This window comes from Gekko japonicus, unplaced genomic scaffold (assembly GCF_001447785.1).
Source record: "Gekko japonicus isolate JY-2015 unplaced genomic scaffold, Gekko_japonicus_V1.1 scaffold888, whole genome shotgun sequence".
Lineage (NCBI taxonomy): Eukaryota > Metazoa > Chordata > Lepidosauria > Squamata > Gekkonidae > Gekko > Gekko japonicus.
Genome location: NW_015159740.1, coordinates 175,141 through 196,407, shown reverse-complemented (window position 1 = coordinate 196,407; position 21,267 = coordinate 175,141). Strand labels below are relative to the sequence as shown.

Genomic DNA, 21,267 nt, shown 5'->3' with positions numbered 1-21,267 from the left:
CATTCTTTCGCCTAGTGTAATCTATTCTTGATTGTTAAATTCTTTTCTTGGTCCTATATCAACTTGTATATTGTTTTTGTATATTGCTTTACTATTATATCTTATACTTTAATGTACAGATATTGTTTGAGCACTGAAGAAGGCCTATTAGGGCTGAAACGCATGGGGTTGCAATAATTCCCTTTTGTATTCATTGCCTTTTTATGCTGTAATGAGGCTACCAATGGGCCCATAAATGTTTTTAACCATTTGAAAAACAAATACATGTATTTATGATAATATTTAGGTTATACATATAGTTTTTACTAATTAGCCTTATATTGGTTTGTAACTAACTTTTTTGGTTCTCGATTCAATTCTTTTGGGTTAAGTCCCCACCCCCCTTCATTTCTTTCTAGGCATTAAAGTGACACCTGACACCTGTATTGGTGTACAGCTGCAGACGAATACAGCTACCCATGAGAACAAAGTCTGATTCCAGTGGCACCTTTAAAAACCAACAAAGTTTTTATTCTGAGTATAAAATTCTGTGTGCACGCACACGAAAACTTATACCCAGAATTAAACTTAGTTTGGTCTTAAAGGTGCCACCGGAACCAGACTTTGTTCTGCTGCTTCAGACCCACACGGCTACCCACCTACAGCTACCCATGTGGAATTATATACTCTAGCATAAACGCCTTTGTCCACAATGCGGACTGTTTGCGCTTCCACAGTAAAACACTCCGTGCACGCTCCTCGCCCCGATTCCCAGATCTCTGTTCCACTCATGGTTCCAACACGTCTCAAACTCGCTGCGCCGCCATTCCCTTGTCGGCCCGTCCTCCCTCCTCATTCCCTGACATACCTTTACCTCCTACTCGCTCGTTTCCGTCCACACCCCTGTGGGGGCCGCCTTTCCCCTTGCACGGCCCTACAGGGCGGAGCCAAGCCGGCAGCACCTGGCCCAGGTGAACGAGTCAGGCAGCAGCTCAGCTGAGGCGCGCCGGACCGGTGAGTATTACGACAGAGCTGAAAACATCGCGGAGGAAGGACCCCGACGCCCCCCCCCCGGGGGTTCCGATGGTGTGGTGGCTGCTGTTTGGTGGTGGCTGCTGTTTTTAAAATATATCTCTCTCTCTCCACAGCCCCTTTCTTGCCGCTGCTCCAAAACTGTCGGGGCTTTTGGTCTTTTCGAGGGGAAGGTGGCTTCTGTTCACCGTAGCGTGTCCTTTCCCTGCCAGGTCTCACACTCTTGACATTGAGGGCCTCCTCACGCGGGCCCACGCTCGCCCTCTTGTGAGGCAGACTCCCCTCGTTCCCTTGTCCCTTCTCTCCCCGAACCTTTGAGAGGTTTACCGTGTTTGCCTCCGAACGTCCTGCCCCACAGCGCTTACGTGCTTCCCTTCCCAGTGTCTGGCTCTGAGAGTTCGGGGATCCTGAGAACGTTACCAGGCATGCCATAGAAGGAAGCCTAGGGATCCCGCTCTCCTCCTCCTCCACGGGCGCTAGGCCGTTGCCTTGAGGTGGAAAAGAACTTGACGTGAGCGTGGATTACCTTTGGGGCTGGATAGATAAGAACAGCGTCTGTTTACTTCAGGCATATCTGCCTGTTCTACGTAGCACGAGCTGGTTCAGCATGTTCACTATGAAGTAAAGTCCTGGTGAGCTCGTTAGGAGCTACTCCCAAAGTATGTGCGCGCGCGCAGGATTGCAGCCCTGAGGTCCCTGGGGGATTGGTCGCCGTCTTATAGTTGTAAATTGTGTGCGTTTTCCAAAAACTAAAGACGTGCGCTACCGTCTATTAGGGGCATCCAAACATTGGTTTAGCGTTGTTCTGGTTATGCTAATTAAGGGGCTTTTGGGAGAGGGAGGGGGAAGCAACATGGCTACTTGCATGTTGCGCTTGTTCCGGGGGCAATAGCTGAAGCGCAGTTGGCAAGGAAGTGAATTTCTTGGTACTGTGAAGCTGATAAGGCTATCGAGTGTGCATCAAAAGTGAGGCCTAAGAAATGGCCTTTCCTTAACGTATGTGTCTTATGATTCTGAGTTAAAACAGACCCCTTTATGGTGTTAGCTGAATTGTGTGTTCTCTTTTGGTTAATGTTATTTAGTTTTATTATGCACTCTTAAGTAAACAGATCAGTTTTAAATCTTTAGCTAACCCTCTCTCCATAACAGGCCTTGTATAGCTGCTGCACCAGGGAGAAAACAGAATGTCCTGGTGTAAACATTTATTTTGTCTGTATATGTACAATTCTGTCCCCCTCAATTCTGTTTAAACTTTTCAGAGGAGTTACAGTGTTTTAAGAACATGTGTGACTGTGCATATGTCTGGGTTTAATTTAATTTATTTATTTATTTATTTATTTATTTATTTATATCCCACCCTTCCCAGCAAAGGAGGCTCAGGGTGGCTTACAAGGCCACTTGGCATCATAAAAACATTAAGAAAGTAAAAATCAAGTTAAAATAATAAAGACAACTTACAAAGGTGCTACATATATACGATAGCAAACTGTCCTAGTTGGTCATAACACATATACAGCTGGTGTCTGGCTCCTTTATGAAATGGCATTTATTTTTTAAAAAATATTTTAAAAAATATTAAAACTGTTTGCAAAATCAGAATTCTGCACCACAGTAGTCTGAAATCTGTGCCAAGGAAAACTGAATTCTATGACCTAATTAAATTCTGCATAATAAACCAAATAAAACATATTTAAAATTCTGTGTCTGCTACTCTTTGTGGAGTGAAGTTACAGAGGTTACTCAAGCACATGTTGCTTAGTTTTTGCCATCTGACTGCGGCAGACTTGCCCTTTTGGGGAAAGCTGAATATTTAGGACTAAGGACAATCTGGTTAAACCTGTGCCTAATTATCTAAACCTGCTGGAAACCTTTGTTCTTCCCAAAGGAGAGATATTCATTATGAACATATTCACTTGACAGAAAAATAATTGGGTCCTTAGGCAGTCATGTCTTTCTAAGTTTTATTAAGGTGATGGCACAGAACCACACATGATCGGGTGTATTTAGGCATTGTTAAAACATAGCCTTGAATGGTATGCTCTGAAGTCCCTTCGTTCCAGATAGGAGCTTTGGAACTGACCAAGTTTAGGCTTGCAACTTGTTGCCTTGACAGGTGGAAATGTAAAATAAATAAGTTTTTGTAGGGGCAAGTCTGGGTCACCATCACCAATATTATTTTTTCACTGAAATGGCCACAAAGCTTTTGAAAGTATGTCAAAGTTCACATTGGAAAACTCTGGTGGAGGCCTGCCTGTTGCAAAAGTGGAGTGCGGGGTGCGGGGTTTGACAATAGAAAACAGAAGCAAAAGCAAGTTTAGATAGTAAATAAAAGAAAGTGTATAATTTGGACAAACAGGCCCACTGGGACTACAGTCACAGTGGAATTGGCATAATATCTGTATATAGAGTTAAAGTTTATAACATTGAATCCTTAAATAGTTTATCGTCACCACCAGGATAGTCATCACACATACTATAGCACATTAATTATGGGTCAAATCGGTTACACTTAAGCAATAAACATACTTTTGAAAATATGTTGCATGTAGTAGACACAATAATTATTCTCTAATGCTGTTGAGTTCTTATGCTGTATAGTTTGGAGGAGTAAGCAAAACTGGGGGGAGCTCTCAGGTACGGAGCTCCGGAAGAGAACCTCTAGGGGGTGGGGCGGTCACGTGGTGAAGCCCCGCCCCCTTCTTTACCCCACCCTCTGCTTCGATCCTCATTCCGTTTGGGAATGAGGATGAAGCAGGAGGGTAGTTTGGAGGAGTAAGCAAAACTGTGTCTGAAGAAAATTAAATTTGTTCCAAAAGAGATAATATCTTTTATTTGGAAAGTCTTTGGGGGGATGAAACTTTCTTAAAATTTTCCATTTTGTTTTCAGCCCCCACTTCCCCATTTCACATCTCTATGTGGGGTTAAGATAGTAGATGTCAGGGAATTAATCTTGGTGCAGTATACATTTGGAGGACAGGAGAAACTTGATAGAACTCCTGTGTCACTGAATAGAGCACTTCTATTATCCTACAGTTGCAGTTGATTCATAACAATGTTTATCTGATGTAGTTGATTTCAGTACATCTGTTAGTCTTTAAGGTACCACATGACTCCATTATGGTTTTGCTGCACCAGTGCTGCTCCTCTGGAGTTTAACATAGCTTCTAATATGGCTGGTTTGTAGCATCCCATTTTCCCCTTGTCTCCGTATCTTGAGGCCCCATGGTTGCATCCCCCTGGACATCTTTCTACATTGTCTCTAGTTGGAGAAGGGCTGTTTTGTGGTATGGCTTTGCATGCTGATGGTCTCAGGTTTTAATGACAGGAAAGATCCACGCCTGAACTACTGGAGAAATGTTACCAGTCAGAATAGTTGTTATTTACCTAGATGGCTCCTGGGTGACTAAGATGCTCTGCTCACCTCATTCTGCTCACTAGTTTTGCTAAACTAGTGCATCAAAGTGGGTGCACGGGCAGAAATTTTAGCAAGACAGGTAATATCTATGACAGAGATAGGCAACCTTTTGTCCCTAGTGTCAAAATCTTTATAGAGATGCTGGTGTGCCAACAACCAAGAGGAGAGGGGGAGAAACAATGGTTGTTCTTGGCCAGAATAACTGTGAGCAAGGCTGAATTTCATTGGCTGTACAGGTCCTGGAGGTGATGATGGGAGTAAACCATAACTGTCACCTTCTCCATGCCATAGATTCCAGCAGTGCCACGGGCTTAGCTCAGCTGCTTGGATGAAGAACTGACTCTGAGTGCTGAGTAAAATGATTTGGCATGTCACTGTTTAGCATGCATTGGGGGGAGTTGCCTCCCCCAACCTATAATGACATCCCTTGAAGTGGCAGGGGGGATTGTATCAGATCTTTTCATGAATTCCAGTTCAGCAATTTCAAGTTATTTTGCAGCTTTTATAGCTCATCTTTTCTTTTCTTTATAGATCTTCTTTTCTTTTCTTTATAGATCATCTTTTCTTGCTGTGTTCCTGCAACTAGAGAAGAGGTGTTTGGCTAGTACTGGCTATGGATATAGTGTCTTGTTCCTCTTTCTTTAGTTGCTTGTGAACTCTATTTTGTCCTAACATATATGGTGGAATTTTACAGCAACATGTATGTTATCTGCATGGACCTATTGAGGCTTACGATAACCTTTTTGTGTTTTGTAGTAATGGTCATTTGTTGCCACGACCTGCTGAATAGTATTGTATTGCCTGTCCTGTCCTCGCCATCACATGATGAATTCTGTGTGTGATGTGATACGTTTTGACCTTGCATCCATTGTTGACTGTAGTAACAATAGTGGGTTAATTGGCCAGTCTTCAGACTGGGACCTGTAGAAAAACTGAGAAGTCAACTTTGATACAGCTACCCTCATTCCTTTAAGCACTGTTGGTCTTGAATAAACCTTTGTTGGTCTTAAAGCTGCCATTGAACTCTAAATTTGTTGTACTGCTTCAGACCAACATGGCTGACCAACTGGATATATCATTTAAGCATTATTATTGCTCTTGCATATTGGGTATTTGTGCTCATGCTTTCCTCTGTATATTATAATTTGTGCTTCATCTTTATTCTCCATCAATAGTTCTTTCTTTCCCAATCATGCTCTTGGGTGTTCACTGTTGGTATGGTTTCCTGCTGGAGCACTAGCACTAATTCCCTCCACATTTCCTATTTAATTAGTTTGGAATCTGCTAGATACTCTTATTTTGTGCATTTTAATTTTTATGTATTCTGTTCCCTTGCTTCTGCATGTGTATGCCTTGGTTGCATTGTTACTCATTACTGCCCAGATACAGTGTTGTGCTAGCACACCAGCATTGTTCCAGTGCAATGGCTCATTACTATAGCACAATATCAGACCTGTTCAGTAGCAAGGATTCCTTGGGAAATGGGTCACTACCATTGTTAATGTCCTTGCACATAGAGATGGCCTGGGGGTGAACTGCCCTCTGGGGTATATCCCATTCAGTAGATGGCTGATCATATTTTGTCGCTGTTTGGACCTCCCTTGTGTATGTGTTTATAGGGCTTTGCTTCTTGGAATCCTATATCAGGTTTGTGTGGTACATTTTTCTTCCCGGTACTTTTGCTTATTGGTGTGATTGGCTATATGCCAGCTGTTCTCCAAATTTAGCAATCTGAAGATCCCCACTTTGATTTCAGATTTCTCATATTGCATGTGCCAAGCTGAGTGTGCCTTACAGAGACTTCTGTCTTCTCATGTCTTCAAAACAATACAGTGAGAACTCTATCAGCTACACTTTGGCGGGAAGACAGTTTTAGGTAAAATGTTAATAGACACTGATTAATCTATGCCTTAGATAAGCATGTTGTACAGAATAGTGGGGAAATCAATTATGTAGTTCTGCCATAGGTTGTAAAAAAATTTTGCCATAATATCTGTGATGGTATTTGTTGCTGTTCTCCACCTTGCATGTGAAATGTCTTTTTGTCTGGTGTGCCTTTTTCACACAAGTGAGCTCTTTTAATCAACAGCTGCAGAAACAGAATTAGGGGGGACTAGATGTTAAGATAATGTGGCTGCTGCCCAAAGATGGCCTGTATTTTCCTAATTAAAACATTGTGCTTTTGTGAGATGGGGCAGGGAAATGCACAAGTCTGTGATGTCAGGATATAGGTAAGTTATCCTATATATTGTACAGGGGGATGGTGGTGGCAGAAACAGCTGGTTTGAGCAGTGGTCTCTTCTGTATTTCAACTTCAAGTTTTGTCCTCACTCTGAATCATGTGCCTTTAACCAGTTTGTGTGGCTTTTCCATCCCATTTTGAATTAGTAGTGTCAGTTGTCCAAACTGATAGAGGGTCCTGAATATTGTGAGATGTTTAATTTGAGTTCTTGTTTACATTGTTAGGCTGGGCCTGCCTTGGCTTCAGCTCATATCAGTAGCTAAATTGGCTGGATTTTGTTTTATGAGACCTTCAAGGAAACAGAAGAAGTTGCAATCAAAGTGTTGATAGCAAACACAGTTGGTTTCTATTGCTTCATTCATAGAAAATGAAAGTTCCTTCAGATTCCTGATAGTTTGTTTGCTATGTGTTTTGTGTGTGTGTTTTCATCCAGATAATGGCATTACACCCACGCAGAGTTCGATTGAAACCCTGGCTGGTAGCTCAGGTAGACAGTGGTATGTACCCAGGCCTTATATGGCTTAACAGAGAAGCAAAGCGATTTCAGATCCCCTGGAAGCATGCAACTCGGCACAGCCCTCAGCATGAAGAAGAGAATACCATTTTTAAGGTAAGCAAAACTACACAGAAGAGCATGAACTGGTGACACTGAGTCAAATTCATGCTTGGCCAGGAAGTAACTTTGGGCTGTCTCTGCTTCTTAGATTAACCTATCTCCCTGAGTGATTGTGAGGATAAGATAAGAAATCCCCCCATGTATGCCTCCTGAACTCCTTTGGGAAAGGAGAGTACCTGCAGCAGGCAACTGCTGAGGTCATTGTTTGGAGGCTCCTTCTCCTTTTGCTTCCCTGAAGAACTCTGTTTATACTTCTGAGTACTGGTGCTCACTTTGTGGTTGCTGGCCCTGCTTAAGTCTAGCAGGCTAACATTTGCCTGGGAATTGTGGGAAACCCATTTGCGTTCATGGGATAGAAGCTGCTGTAAATGTGAACTCTGTGGAATCCAGCACTGGGGGGGATGGGGAATTGGTCAGTTTAAATACATGTATATATGTGGGTTGTTGTTGTTGCTGTTGTTTTAAAGAAACAGCTATGGTTCTAGAAACTAGGAAAACTCTTTGGGGCTCTGGTTGGATCAACTTGTGCCATTCAAGTTGCAGTCTTGCGTGGTTAGGCATACACTTGCAGATTTCTTTTTGTGGAAATTAATAACTTCTTAAACAATGATCTCAACATCATCCCTTACATATGTTCAGACAAATGACTCACTTTGTGTCTCATCCTGGCCTCCCTGGTCCTCTCTTAATACTAAAGTATTTCTTTAACCTTTTCATATCCACCTCATTAATCTTCTGCAGGGGAGTAGAGGGATGAGTATAAGGGGTTGCTGCTTACTTTAAATAGTCTAGATATTTCATTCAAAATCTCATGACTTCATTCAAAATGAAGACATTCCTGAATCTACAGTCCTAAGGGGAAGAAAACTACAAATGTATGAGGAGAAACTGGGAGACAAAGCAACATGTAGTGGCCAATATAATCACTTTGAAGTACTTGTCAGATAGTCAGTGCTTTATCTCCATTCTGCATGTCCTGTATTGCCACACAACTAATCTTTTTGTGCTTTGTATGGCTGTTGACTCTTTCTTTTAGAGTTTCATATAGTTTCCCTTCTAAGAATCTAATTATCTCCATCTTTACACTTCTCTACTTCTACTGTTTGGATCATAATATATTCCTTTTCCATTCTTCACCTTAAAGACACATCTGTCTTTATATTCCTTTTCCATTCTCTGTCTTTATATTCCTTTTCCATTCTCCATCTTAAAGACACATCTGTTTTAGTATGTTGCTGACAGACTGAGCACATGGTTTTTACTTTGGTCTCATGAAATTTTACTTGTTCATTTTCAGGCTGAAATACTTTTTGGAGTGGTTTTTATTTGTAATCATATGGAGAGTTACACAAATATTACTGCTATTAGAAAAATACCCCATCTGGTAGCATAAGTCTCTCTGTTAGCGATTATTGTTATCTGTCCTTATATATAAAAGCATTTTCGCATGGCAGCGTTCTATGAGCAGCAAAGTTCATTGGCTCCCTGATGTGCCACTCACCAGGAGTCTGTAGCCACTGCCCGCATTGCCCTGCTGCATCACCTCATTCCTGCCCACACAGCCGCCACCCAGTGTCTTGCCCTCAGTCTGCAGGGAGCCGCCGGGGGGGATGGATGCCCCGGCAGGCGGAGGCGTAGAAGCCCCAGGCCACTCCTGCCGGCGGTCGGCCAAGGCTGACTTCAGGTCACAAGCCGCCCTGCGACCAGACAGGGTATGGTGCATCGCCGGGTGGAGGGCATTGGCGGCGGCCCATGGTTCCCAGCCAGGCAGGGAACCGAAGCTGGTCGGCTGAAAGTGCTGAGCCTAGAAGGTGGGGACGAGGAGGGGGTGGCGACAGTGGAGGCTCCTCTCTGCCCCAGGCCAGCTGCGCGCGGGGCTGCTGCTGGGGTGGCGGCACTTCCCGGGAGCCGCTGGGGAGGGCTTGGGGGCGCACCCAGCTCCTCGGCGACAGAGTCACTGGAACACTGCGGGACTTCCAGTATGCACACAGGATGGATGAGTCACCATGCCGGGGAACTTCTCCTCCCTGAAAGCCTAGCCTGACCTTGTGCACGCCGTGCTGCTCTTCTGTGGCGCTCAGCGGCTGTATTCCTTGCAGCGACGCTTGGCTTGGCTGCCTCCTGTGCCAAGCTTGAGATCCCCCAAGGAGCGCAGCCGGAAAGAGCAGGGGACTGGGCTGAGGCCCTGCTGAGCCTCCAGGGTGCCCCTCCACAGCCTCCGTGAGCCATGTCTTTGCAAACACCCCCTCCAGTGGCTGATCCTTGACACCGGGTAGAAAGCAGGGGAAAAGGGGGAGGGGCCCATTTCTAGCACTTCGTTGAATTGTTTCTACAACGAGCCTTGCTCCTAGTTTTATTATAATTCTAATTTCCTTTTCCAGCTACAAAGGTTTGCTCTGTAACAGGAATCTTGTTTTTTGTTTGAAGATCTCTGATTAAATTAAAATAATATTATCTGGGTGTATATGGAATCTTAATTCCACATACAAATTTAGCTTGCCATTGGGTTGGCTCCTTTGATTCCAAGCAGGTGACCCACATAGGGATCCTGGATCTATTGATTCAGAATAATATTGATTAAGAAAATACTAACATGCACTGTGTTTGTATTGGTGGGGATTCTGCATTGACTGGGGAGAGCAAGATTTTGTTTTAAAAATTAAATAAATATTGGAAGTCAGAAGGCAGTGGCAGCAATCACTAGCTTCTGCATAAGATGTTAGATCTCTGTGACAGATGTTGATTTTTTTTGGCAACAACAGATGCTGGAATCATGACAGCACTTAACTAAGTATGGTGTACTTTGCTCCCAGGCTTGGGCTGTGGAAACAGGAAAATACCAGGAAGGAGTTGACGATCCTGACCCTGCAAAATGGAAGGCTCAGCTCCGGTGTGCTCTCAACAAAAGCCGAGAATTTAACCTGATGTACGATGGCACGAAAGAGGTGCCAATGAATCCCATTAAAATTTATGAAGTGTGTGATATACCGCAATCACAGGGAGCAATCATTAATCCTGGTGAGGCACAAAATGGTTCTGCTGTTTAAGGAAGCACATTACTTGCTCTTCTGTATTAACACTGGTCTGTCTTTACAACTGAGAGTGTAGGTGCTTGGGAGGGAAAATCCTTCCTATCAGTGACTCCTGCTAGGTTACTACGTAAGTAGGTCAGCCTACTTTTTGCACTGTGTAAGTGATTCAAAGCAAAATTTAAATCTACTCTCTTTCTGTTTAAGAATGCATTTTGTATATCAAATTTGTAGTAAATTGCTCATTTTTTTGTCTTTAAAAATGTATTAAAAGGGCAACATGGCTGCACCAGTAACCAAATAAATAAGAACAAAAAGCCAATGGTGCAAGAAGGAGAACAGCTATAGTTTCCCTTTATTATCTTGGTTCTATATTCTATTGAGTAGATTGGCCTTTAAAAAGGAAAAAAAAAGACTTAATGCTTCCAGAATATAGCAGTGAGAGTCCCTGGGAGTGGATTCCATTTAAAGACCCCAGAAGCATGCAGAATGCAGGACAGAAATATATTTGGATTGAAAGATAGGTGTGTACACATGTTTGTGTATCTGGAAGAAGCATTAGCTGTTAGATGTAGGAGGCTAGCAAGTAATGGGATCAGATAAAGTTTTGTTTGGGCATCTTGTTATCTGCCTAGAGACTAGTTGAAAGGGTTAGCAGGACAAGTGATAGTGCTGTGATTGGGCCATATCAACTTTGGGAGCTATATCAAGGCAGTGGAATTCTTCATGATAAGCTGAGAAGTGAAAAAGGAGTAGGAGTCTTGGCTCCAGAAGGGTGGTGATGCTTTTGGAGCTATGAAGATGATCAAGCATGAGTTGGAATAAAAATTGGTAACATCTGCAAAGTGGAATTGGAAAGAATATTTCTATAGTATTTCAGATCCATGGCAATTACATGTCTTTGCTCTCTTCTGTCGATATAATTCCAAATTTCTTGCTAATTCTTTAGCCTGTGTCTTTCCTATAGGCTCCACTGGTTCAGCTCCATGGGATGACAAGGATAATGACCTTGATGACGAAGAGGAGGAGGATTTAAACCAATCTCAGCATGTACCCATACAGGATACATTTCCATTTCTTAATATTAATGGTTAGTAGATAGATCATGGCAAAGAATGCACATAGGACATAAAACTGTATTTTCATTATAGTTTGTATTTTTACTGTATCACTCTATCTAATAATTAGGGGCTGGTCTCTGTGTGGATAGCCAAATATGTGTAGTGGAACCAGCCCCAGTTACTATTTAGAGAACTCTCATATTTGTAGAAATATCAAACTTAAAAAAATAATAAGTGGGCATAGAAATGGGGTTTCTCTTCAACTCACAATCCCTTGTCGAGTCTCCTTTTATCACAGCCCTATTAAGCAAAATATAAATAGGTTCATAAAACAGCCATTCTTAGGTCAGGATTCTGTTCGGCTAGCAATTTCTTTACGAATGTGCTACAAAAAAATTGTACAAGGAGGAGGCAGTGTCTACATCACTTTAAAAGTATAAGCTTTTGTATAATGAGCCTGGACAGTAATCTTCTAGTACTGTTGCCCTTGGTCATTGTCCCATCCAGTGCTTCCTCTAAGCTGTGCAGTCTTGTGAGCAAAAATTCTGCTTTGTCAGCTACTTGCATTAAAGTTGTGAGTGAGCAATTTGGCTGCTGCATAAATTAGTTTGCTCTGGAGCCATCCTTCCCGAGCTAAGAGAAAAATGTGTGAGCTGGAGGCTAAAAAACTGTGAGCTAGCTCACACTAACTCAGCTTAGAGGGCACACTGGTCCCATCCTCCTTTTATTTAAAATGGCCAACTTGCTCAATTGTACCCATTTAATAACCCATCTTCAGCTCATTTCTTTTAGCGGCCACTAAACTTGCTTGGTTCACAATCCCAGCACTCAACAGCTTGGTTCTATCTCAGGACTTTTGTAGGCACACCATCTTCTGTCTCCATTGTGTTCAGGTAGCCAAGGGTAAACTAGATGCAAAGAGAAAGGCTTTGCTGTGGGGAGCTCTGCTTCCCTGTCTGTTGTGTTGCTGGTAGTGGGTGTCGCTGCACTAGGGTAAGAAGGAAAAGTGATGTCTGCATGGCTGCCATTACAAGTGTAAAGAAACTTATGCCACAACAGGCTGTTGCAGGAATTACCCGCTTCCAGCCACTGGGTCATCATGGCTGATTCTGCATTGGCTTTTCCCTCCGTTGTTTTAGGAAACCCACGTTGGAACAGAAATTCCCCTCTGCATTGCATGTTGGTTTCACTTCCTTTGATTATTGGGTTTTATGCTAGCTTCCACACTCCATGCCACTTTCGAGTTCCTCAGATTTTATTGTACCTTCTGCATAGATTTATGACCATTTTATGTAGGGTTGCCAAGTTGACGCCGGGCACGCTGGGGGCAGGGCCACAGCCATCTGAGGGGGAAACATAGAGTTTCCCCCTCAGATGGCTGTGGTCCCGCCCCCAGCATGCCCGGCGTCATCACGTCACCTCCGGCTGACGTGCACGCCGGGGTGGTGTTTCCCCCGGGGCCTGATTCCGCGGCAGCGGAAATCGGGCCTCCAAAGCGGGGGGAAATCCGCCCCCCGGGGGGACTTGGCAGCCCTAATTTTATGGCTGTTGAGAGATGACTTTGCAGTCAATATGGCATTGCCCCAAGGTATTTGGATGTGGTTTTGAGTTGCACTTTTCCCTCCCAGTTGAGAAAATGTGGAGCGAATGCTGGATGCAGAATCGCCCTGTGACAGCCATTTAGGTAGGGCTGTAATAAAAGTGTAAATTCCCACACTGCAGCAAAAGCAGAGGAACACACCTGTTTGCCAAACCAATACGTAGGCTATAATGATGGCACAGCCTTAGAAGTCTGTTCGGTGGAGTTCCCCTAGAGCTAGGTTCAGGTTTAACAGGTTTTAACTAACCTTGTCTCAGCAATCAGACACTTCTGCATTAATTTCCCACGCAGCAGAATGTGTTACATTTTGTTTTGCTTTTAAAAAGCATCTTGCTGATCTACAAATGTCCTTCTGTGCACTTGTCTTCCAAGGTATTGCAATTTTATTTCTCTCTTCCTACGTGGTAGAGGTGGACCATATCCATTGTCTTCATCCCTAGGGCTTTAATGTAGTAAATTGGTTCAGGTAGTTTATTAGCTAATGTTTTCCTTTGTGAAGCTTTGATATTGTATAAACTGATCTATCCTTGTGCATTCTTTGAGACAATTTGAGTCAGGTTGCAACATGTCCATGATGAAGGAATCAATAGATATTAACTATTGTGCTCCATATAAACTAAATCTAAAATTTTAAGCTAATTCTCACATTCTTTAAAGAAGGGGTATTTTTTACCTACAAGAAAACAAGCAGTTAGGCACCCCTGTAACTGCTGAGGCTATTCAGCTACAATTCCTTTTAATCCAAGCCTAGAAGGACAAAATTAACATTTAAATTAAATTAGCATTTGAAGTAAAAGGTGGTCTGAGCAGCTCCCTTTCAGCAAGACCTATTGTTAAAGAACCAGAGGCTGATTCACTCATCCTCTTTTATTGGTTAGCTCCCAATCAGTGTGATTGGCTCCACTGGGGGGTTGAGTTTTGGCCCAAACTATTTACTTAGGGTTCCTACAAGCAGACCCAGCTCTGTGAGGCAGCAGGCCCTGCTCTAGTAACGAAGTGTCCGGGGCGAGGGAAGGAACAGGTGAGGTTAGCAGATGTGCAAGTTCATTTGCAGGGTGAGGAAGCCAGGGCACTAGTCTCTCCACATCCCTAAATGGATAAGCACACTTTCCACAAACAAATCTACATAAATAGGAAGTTTTATATAAAAAGTGAGGCTAAAAAACAAATAATAAAAAGGCAACTACGAAGGTAGCAGGGGATTGGGGGCTATCCAGTGTATTGCACTGAGGATAACATTGCACTGAGGATACCATGAGGATAACATGCCAACTGGACAGATGTCATGGGTGTGTGCTCGGTGCAAGCAGCTCTTAGTTCTCAGGGAATGAGTTTGCACCCTCAAGGCCAAGGTGGTTGACCTGGAGAAGCAGAGACAGTCAGGCACATGGATAAGACTCTTGAGACTTGTTAGATGTGTCCAACTTCAAGAATGGCAGACTCACCACTGTCAGGGAGCATGAGGGTCAAGGGGAAACAGGACAATCTGCTGATGAAAGGGGGAATGTTCCCTCAGAAGGGACCCCTCCTTCAGTTGGTGAACAGGTATCATTTCACCCCAAAAACCATCCCTGGGCAGGGAGGAGGGGGGGCTCTTGGTAGCTGGTGATTCAGTCCTTAGGCATGTAGATAGATGGGTTGAGGGCCTGTGTACTGATTGCATGGTGACTTGCCTGCCTAGTGCAAAGGTAGCAGACATTATGTGTGGTCTAGATTGGCTGGGGGGAGCCAATGGTTGTGGTACATGTTGGCACCAATGGTGTCAGAAAATGTAGTCGTGTGGTCCTGGAGAAAAATTTAGCTGCTAGGCAGGAGACTAAAGGCCAGTACCTCCAAGGTAGCCTTCTCAGAAGTGCTACGTGTTCCACACTGAGGGCCAGCTAGACAGGCAGAAATTAAGAGTCTCAATGCATGGATGAGACAATGATATAGGGAGGAGGGGTTTAAATTTCTTAGGCACTGGGATGCTGGCACTTAAAATCAAAAAGTTGGTAGAGCAGTTATAAAACTAAATCTTGGGGGAAAGCTGACAGGACATGAAATGTCTCTGGTTTGGGATGGTTCATCTCTAAGAAAAGGGATATCTGTTACTATTCTAGAGGGAAATGGATTAGGCCTGGCCACTGAGGGTGACAATATTGACTGCCTGGCAAGGTCTAAGAGGCCACAGAAGGGAGGTTGCAGGGCTAATGTGTCTGGGAAATTACAGATGTTTATAGACACATGCTTGAAGTGTCTGAGATAAAATGGGGGAGCTGGAATGCTTAGTGTCAGAGGAGAACATAGACACTGTGATCATTTCAGAAACTTGGTGGGATGAGGATAATCAGTGAGATACAGTGATTCTTGTATATAAATTAGGGAGGGAGCAGGTTGGAGATGGAGTGGCTCTGGGTATACAGTCCAGTAAGATTGAGAATATAAGAGAAATATATTCTCTTACAGAAATGCTACTGGTGGAAATAGTGGGCCCAAAAGGCAACTTGACTCTAGGAGTTCATTATCGCCCACCAGATCAAAGAATGGTCTAAAAACAGCAAAAGAATTAAGTAAAGCAGCTAGACAAAATAATTGTGTCATAATAGGTTATTTTAGCTACCCGCACATTGATTGGGTCAATATGTATTCAAGTCAGGAGAAAGAGATACTCTCAGTGATTGTGCCATGGAGCAGATGGTCACGGAACCTACAATGGGGAAGTCATCCTGGACTTGGTCCTAAGTAATGTCCAAGACCTAGTGAGAGATGTAAAAGTGATAGAGCACCAGTTGGGAACAGTGACCACAATGCTATTAAGTTTAACATTTATGTAATAGGGAGTTGCCCCAAAAGACCAACACAACCACCTTTCACTTTAGAAGGGGTAACTTCTCTCAAATGTGAGGGAGCTTGTGAAGAAGAAATTGAAAGGAAAGGTAAGGAGGGTCAAATCCCTTCGGGAATCTTGGAGACTATTTAAAACTAGAATCCTAGAAGCTCAGATAAAATGTATATCATGGGTTAGGAAAAGTACAAATAGGTATTTAAAAAGGCATCCATGATTAACAAAGAAACAAAATGCAAGTCGATTATCAGACAGGCAAAAAGGGACCATGAATAACATTGCAAGAAACATAAACCCCCCAATACATTAGTAGCAGGAAACCAACCAGAGAGACAATGGGACTCTTGGATGACCAAGGGGTAAAAGGATTACTAAAGGATTATAGGGAAATGGCAGAGACGTTGAATGCTTTTTTTGCCTTTGGCTTGACTGTCAAAGAAGGGAGGTGCTTACCTACTCCAGAACTGCCGATTTCAGGAGGGGTATTGAAAGACTTGAGTCAGATTGAGGTAATGAGAGGAGGTCCTATGCCTGATGGACCAATTAAAAACTGACAAATCACCAGGCCCAGATGGCATACATCCAAGAGTTCTGAAAAGAACTCAAATGTGAACTTGTCGATCTCCTGACAAAAATATGCTATCTATCACTGAAATCTGCCTCCATTCCTGAGGACTGGAAGGTAGCTAATGTAACCTCCATCTTTAAAAAATGTTCCAAAGGAAATCTGAGAAATTACAAGCCAGTCAGTCTAACGTCAATACCTGGTAAGTTGGTAGAATCTGTTATTAAAGATAGAATTAGTAGGTACACTGATGAACAAAAGCTGTTAAAGAAAAATCAGTATGGATTCTGTAAGGGACGATATTGTCTCACTAATCTTTTAGAATTCTTTGAGGGGGCAAACAGGCATGTGGATAAGGGTGACCCAATAGATCAGGCGTGTCGAACTCATTTGTTATGAGGGCCGGATCTGTCATAAATGTCACTTTGTTGGGCTGGGCCATACGTGTAACACAAAGTACTCTCTAGTATTAGTTGTAGATTTTCTGGACTGTATGGCCGTGGTCTTGGTATTGTAGGACCTGACGTTTTGCCAGCAGCTGTGACTGGCATCCTCACTGTGACTGGCATTCCAAGACACTGAAAGGCTGGACAAAACATCCAATTACCATGTCAGATTACACAGGGAAGCCACTGACATTCATAAACGAACACAATTTCAACAGCCCAAAAAATCTATGACAACTAATGAACTCTGGCGATGAAAGCCTTCGACAACATACTCTCTGGTATGAGCATCTTGGTGGAGTGTGGTGCCTCAACTGGTGAACGGTTTGGGTAGTGAACATGCTTAAGGACATGTCAGATCTTTGGGGCCCCCGGTGTAATTTGTGACCACCACCACTGTTAAGCAAAATTACACCCTTCTAAGCCTGTTAGCTTCAGTGAAGTTAAAATAGTGTAATTGTGCTTAGGATCATAGTATTAACATTCAGTTGAACAAAGCTTGAGTCCAGTGGCACCTTTAAGACCAATAGTTTTATTCAAGGTATAAGCTTTCATGTGCACACGCACTTCTTCAGATACATTAAAATGGAAGTTACCAGTCCATACAGGGTGTGGTAGAGGGTGAGCAGCAAATTAGCATAAGCATAACAAAAGTTGTTGAACAGATGCAAGGACTAAACTGGAATAACAAGTTTAGTTTATATGTACACCATTTGTTTGGGTTTATTTCCGGTGGAAAACATAGTAAAGAAATAAATATAGCAAAATCGGAGGTAGATAGGCAGGTGTACCCTTCTTAATTGTGGAATGCTGAGAATAATTAACTGAGACCCTGTTGTCATCAGTTGGAATTCATATTTTGCTTGGTGAAAAAATTGGGCTGGCTTCTAGTATTTGGGTATAAAATTTCTTCTTCCCATCCAGTTTTGAGTTTGATATCACTATTTTTACAAAGTAACTGGAGGAAAAGGAGTGTAAACCCATGAGAAAATTTAATTTGTACACTCTCTACGCACACACACTGTAGTTTGCAGGGCTTGATGGCAACATGAATGGGGGGCATACTTTTCTTTTTGGCATGACAGCTGAATCACCATCTCCATTACAAGCTGTTTTTAAACTTCATAAATGTTTATGTGATGACACAAAGATGTTCCTGTATAGATCTATAGTAAGCTGAATAAAAAGCTTTTAAAAACTACTTCATCTCATAAGATAATATAGCCAAATTTATCTCTCTGGTAAAGAGAAATGTTGACAGTTATTTGAGATGAAATGTTGCAAGGGTTTTAAAAAGCTTTTCTTTGGCTCAGATTCCCCAATGGCACCGGCCAGTGTGGAGGCCTGTAGCCCTGAAACCGTGTGGCCAAAGAATGAGCCTCTGGATATGGAGATGCCACCACCAGCTCTTCAGCATGACATGTTCAGCTCTCCTGAGCTCTGGATTAGTTCTCTTCCAAGTATGTCTGTTTGGTTTGTATGGAATAAATGTACAGTATACAAACACTGTTCAATTGCATTGCAAAATTATGTTTTTTGTACTTAGTGAGTAAACTGTGTAATTGAATATACAGCAGAAGTCTGAGTGGACACCAGAATTTCCCTGAAGTTATTCTTGTTTGGATTCATGTGGCCTAGGCAGCCTCCTATGTTTTGAAAACGTAGAACAGTTGCTTATGTCAGTCTATGTTGAATGAGTTGGAAACTCCTGTTGATTTTGGATTGCTGCATGTGGTCTAGCTTGCGTTTTAGTTGAAGTGATGGCAGTTATTCTTATCAATTGATAAACTTGCTTCTGTTGGTGAGTACGGCATTCATATGATTATTAAGTTTAATCAAGATAATTTATATCTTAATCAAATATGAAGCTATAGTTCCAGTTAGTTATCACAAGTAACAGCAAACTTGCTGACTGAATTGGCCCTTAGTTTCTCTGTGCCTTACGTTTGCTCACTTATCATAAGGGTCTAGTAGTTATGTCCTACACAAACAGGGTATGGGTATGAAGTGCAGACTGGGTATGGGGTATGATCGGGTATGCAGACTGGGCTTGGGGTATGAAATGACAGCAAATCCATATGGTGCAGTTATGAGCTCCATTGCAGTGTCTTGTATTCTAATAACGTATCCTTCTAAATCAAGTGACAGACCTAGAAATCAAGTTTGAGTATCGAGGCAAAGAGTTCGGGCAGACGATGACTGTGAGCAACCCCCAGGGCTGCAGACTTTTCTATGGAGAACTGGGTCCTATGCCTGATCAAGAAGAACTCTTTGGCCCTATTAGTTTGGAACAAGTCAAGTTTCCAGGGCCAGAACAGATCACAAATGAAAAGCAGAAGCTCTTCACAAGTCGACTGCTTGATGTCATGGATCGAGGTCTGATCTTGGAGGTCAACGGTCATGCCATTTATGCTGTCAGGCTTTGCCAGTGCAAAGTCTATTGGTCTGGGCCGTGTGCACCTTCTTCCACAACACCAAACTTGATTGAAAGACAAAAGAAAGTCAAACTCTTCTGTCTGGAAACATTCCTGAGTGGTGAGTAACTATATGGTGCTTTTGGGGCACCATTCTCTAATAGTTAATAACTTAAACACATGCATGCATTGAAATGTTCGTGCAAGCTTTTTCAGGCCGGTGATTCTTTTTCATGAAGTGAATAACTAGAGTTGTATCTGTGTTATTGGTATAGTGCAGGTTGGTTCTGATTTTGCTTTGCTAGATCTCATACTTCATTGTGTACCTTGTCTTATTATTTACATGCAGGCCTTGGTGGATTATTACTGCTGCAGTATATTAATCTGCTACATTGTAATTGTTTGAAGAGGAACAACTTTCTCTTCACTACTTCCTTCTCATTAGCCCAAATAAATCACAGTTGATGCCAGAAAATGTAGAACTCTAATTTTTGCTATATGCCTGTCTGTGAACTGGTATGCTGTCATGAATAGGTATTAACAAGTATGTTGACATCCCCTGCTGAAGTTCACCAGTTCCATGTGGCCCAGAGCAAGTCGATCTTAGACTTAGAGGTACCAGCTCTGGAATTTGCATGTATAAACAAATAGTGCAATCCCTTTTTAAATTGTTGTTCATTAATTGTTGTTCTTAATAGTTTTTAAACCATCTATTGATGTATTTATATTATGACTAGGAATAAGGCTCATTGTGGAAATAAATACAATGAGCTCTAGAAAGAGGCTCTGGGAGAGTGCCAAGGCCTTGGGCACTCAGTGTCAATGTGCTGTGGTGACCTAAGCAGGGTATAATGACACAGAGTCCACCATTTTCTCCAGAGAAATTGATCTCTGCTACCTGAAGAGCAGTTGTAATTTTGAGTGATCTCCAGCCCTCACCTGGAGAGTGGCAACAATTTCTACCCAGGAGGAAATGGTTGGTTTGAAAGGTGGAGTCTATGGCATTGTACCTGTCTGAGGTCCCACCCCTCCTCAAATCTCACCCTCTCCAGGCTCCACCCCTCAAATCTCCATGAATTTCCCAACCTGGAGTTGGGAACCCTATCTCCTTCCCAGCCAAGCATCAACCTGTCATTCTCTGCCCCTCTGATTTCAGCCTTCCATCTCCTCCCCCCTCCCTCCTGGATATCAGTTGTAATTCTGGGTGATTTCCACCCCTCTCCTGAGATTGGCAACAGTGGTTCTACAGGAGGGAATGGCTGGTTGGGAGGGTGGAATCTATGGCATTGTACCTGTCTGAGGTCCCACCCCTCCTCAAACCTCACCCTCTCCAGGTTCCATCTCTCAAATCTCCAGGAATTTTCCACCTGGAGTTGGCAACCCTATCTCCTTCCCAGCCAATCATCAACCTACCTTTATTTTCCCCTCACTCTTTAGCTTTCCATTTCCCCACACACACACCTGCTGCCTCTTCCATGCTCTGAAGCCCTGACTGCTACAGAGTCCACCATTTTCTCCAGGGGAACTGATCTCTGTCATCTGGAGAGCAGTTGTAATTCTGAGTGATCTCCAGCCATCATCTGGAGATTGGCAGTTGTAATTCTGAGTGATCTTCAGCCATCATCTGGAGATTGGCAACAATGGTTTCCAAGGAGGAAAAGTATTCTTTCTCTGCAATGGGGACCAAAGCAGCTTACATCATTCTCCTCTCCCCCTTTTGACTTGCACAACAACCCTGTGAGTTAGGTTAGGCTGAAAGTCTGTGACTGGTCCAAAATCACCTACTCAGCTTCTACAGCAAGAACCTGGATCTAGGAGACCCTGCTCTGAAGCACTGACTGCTACATCTAGGGTAGCCAACCTCCAGGTGGAGCCTGAAGATCACCAGGTATCACAAGTGAACTCCAGACAACAGATCTCCCCACCCCCCGGATAAAATAACTGCTTTCGAAGGTGGGCTTTATGGCATTCTGTTCAGCAGAGGTCTCTCCCCTCCCCAAAGCCTGGCTTCCATAGACTCTACCAGAAAATCTCCAGGACTCTT

The 21,267-nt window shown here is 43.0% G+C and overlaps 1 protein-coding gene across 3 annotated transcripts in view; it reads left to right on the top strand.

The window, feature by feature from the left end:
• The first annotated feature begins 916 nt into the window (after positions 1-916).
• The window catches only part of IRF6 (interferon regulatory factor 6), a 24,912-nt gene continuing 4,561 nt past the window's right edge, over positions 917-21,267 (top strand). Inside the window, exons 1-7 of one of the 3 annotated variants that reach the window (XM_015429533.1) lie at positions 962-993; positions 6,183-6,302; positions 7,102-7,278; positions 10,098-10,302; positions 11,281-11,403; positions 18,123-18,269; positions 18,952-19,344. In XM_015429533.1, the coding sequence (XP_015285019.1) occupies positions 7,105-7,278; positions 10,098-10,302; positions 11,281-11,403; positions 18,123-18,269; positions 18,952-19,344 (1,042 nt within the window). In that variant the 5' untranslated portion in view covers positions 962-993; positions 6,183-6,302; positions 7,102-7,104. Of the gene's footprint in view, positions 994-5,063; positions 5,127-6,182; positions 6,303-7,101; positions 7,279-10,097; positions 10,303-11,280; positions 11,404-18,122; positions 18,270-18,951; positions 19,345-21,267 lie in introns of those variants that run through there. The other 2 variants (XM_015429527.1, XM_015429540.1) reach the window with 2 other exon arrangements.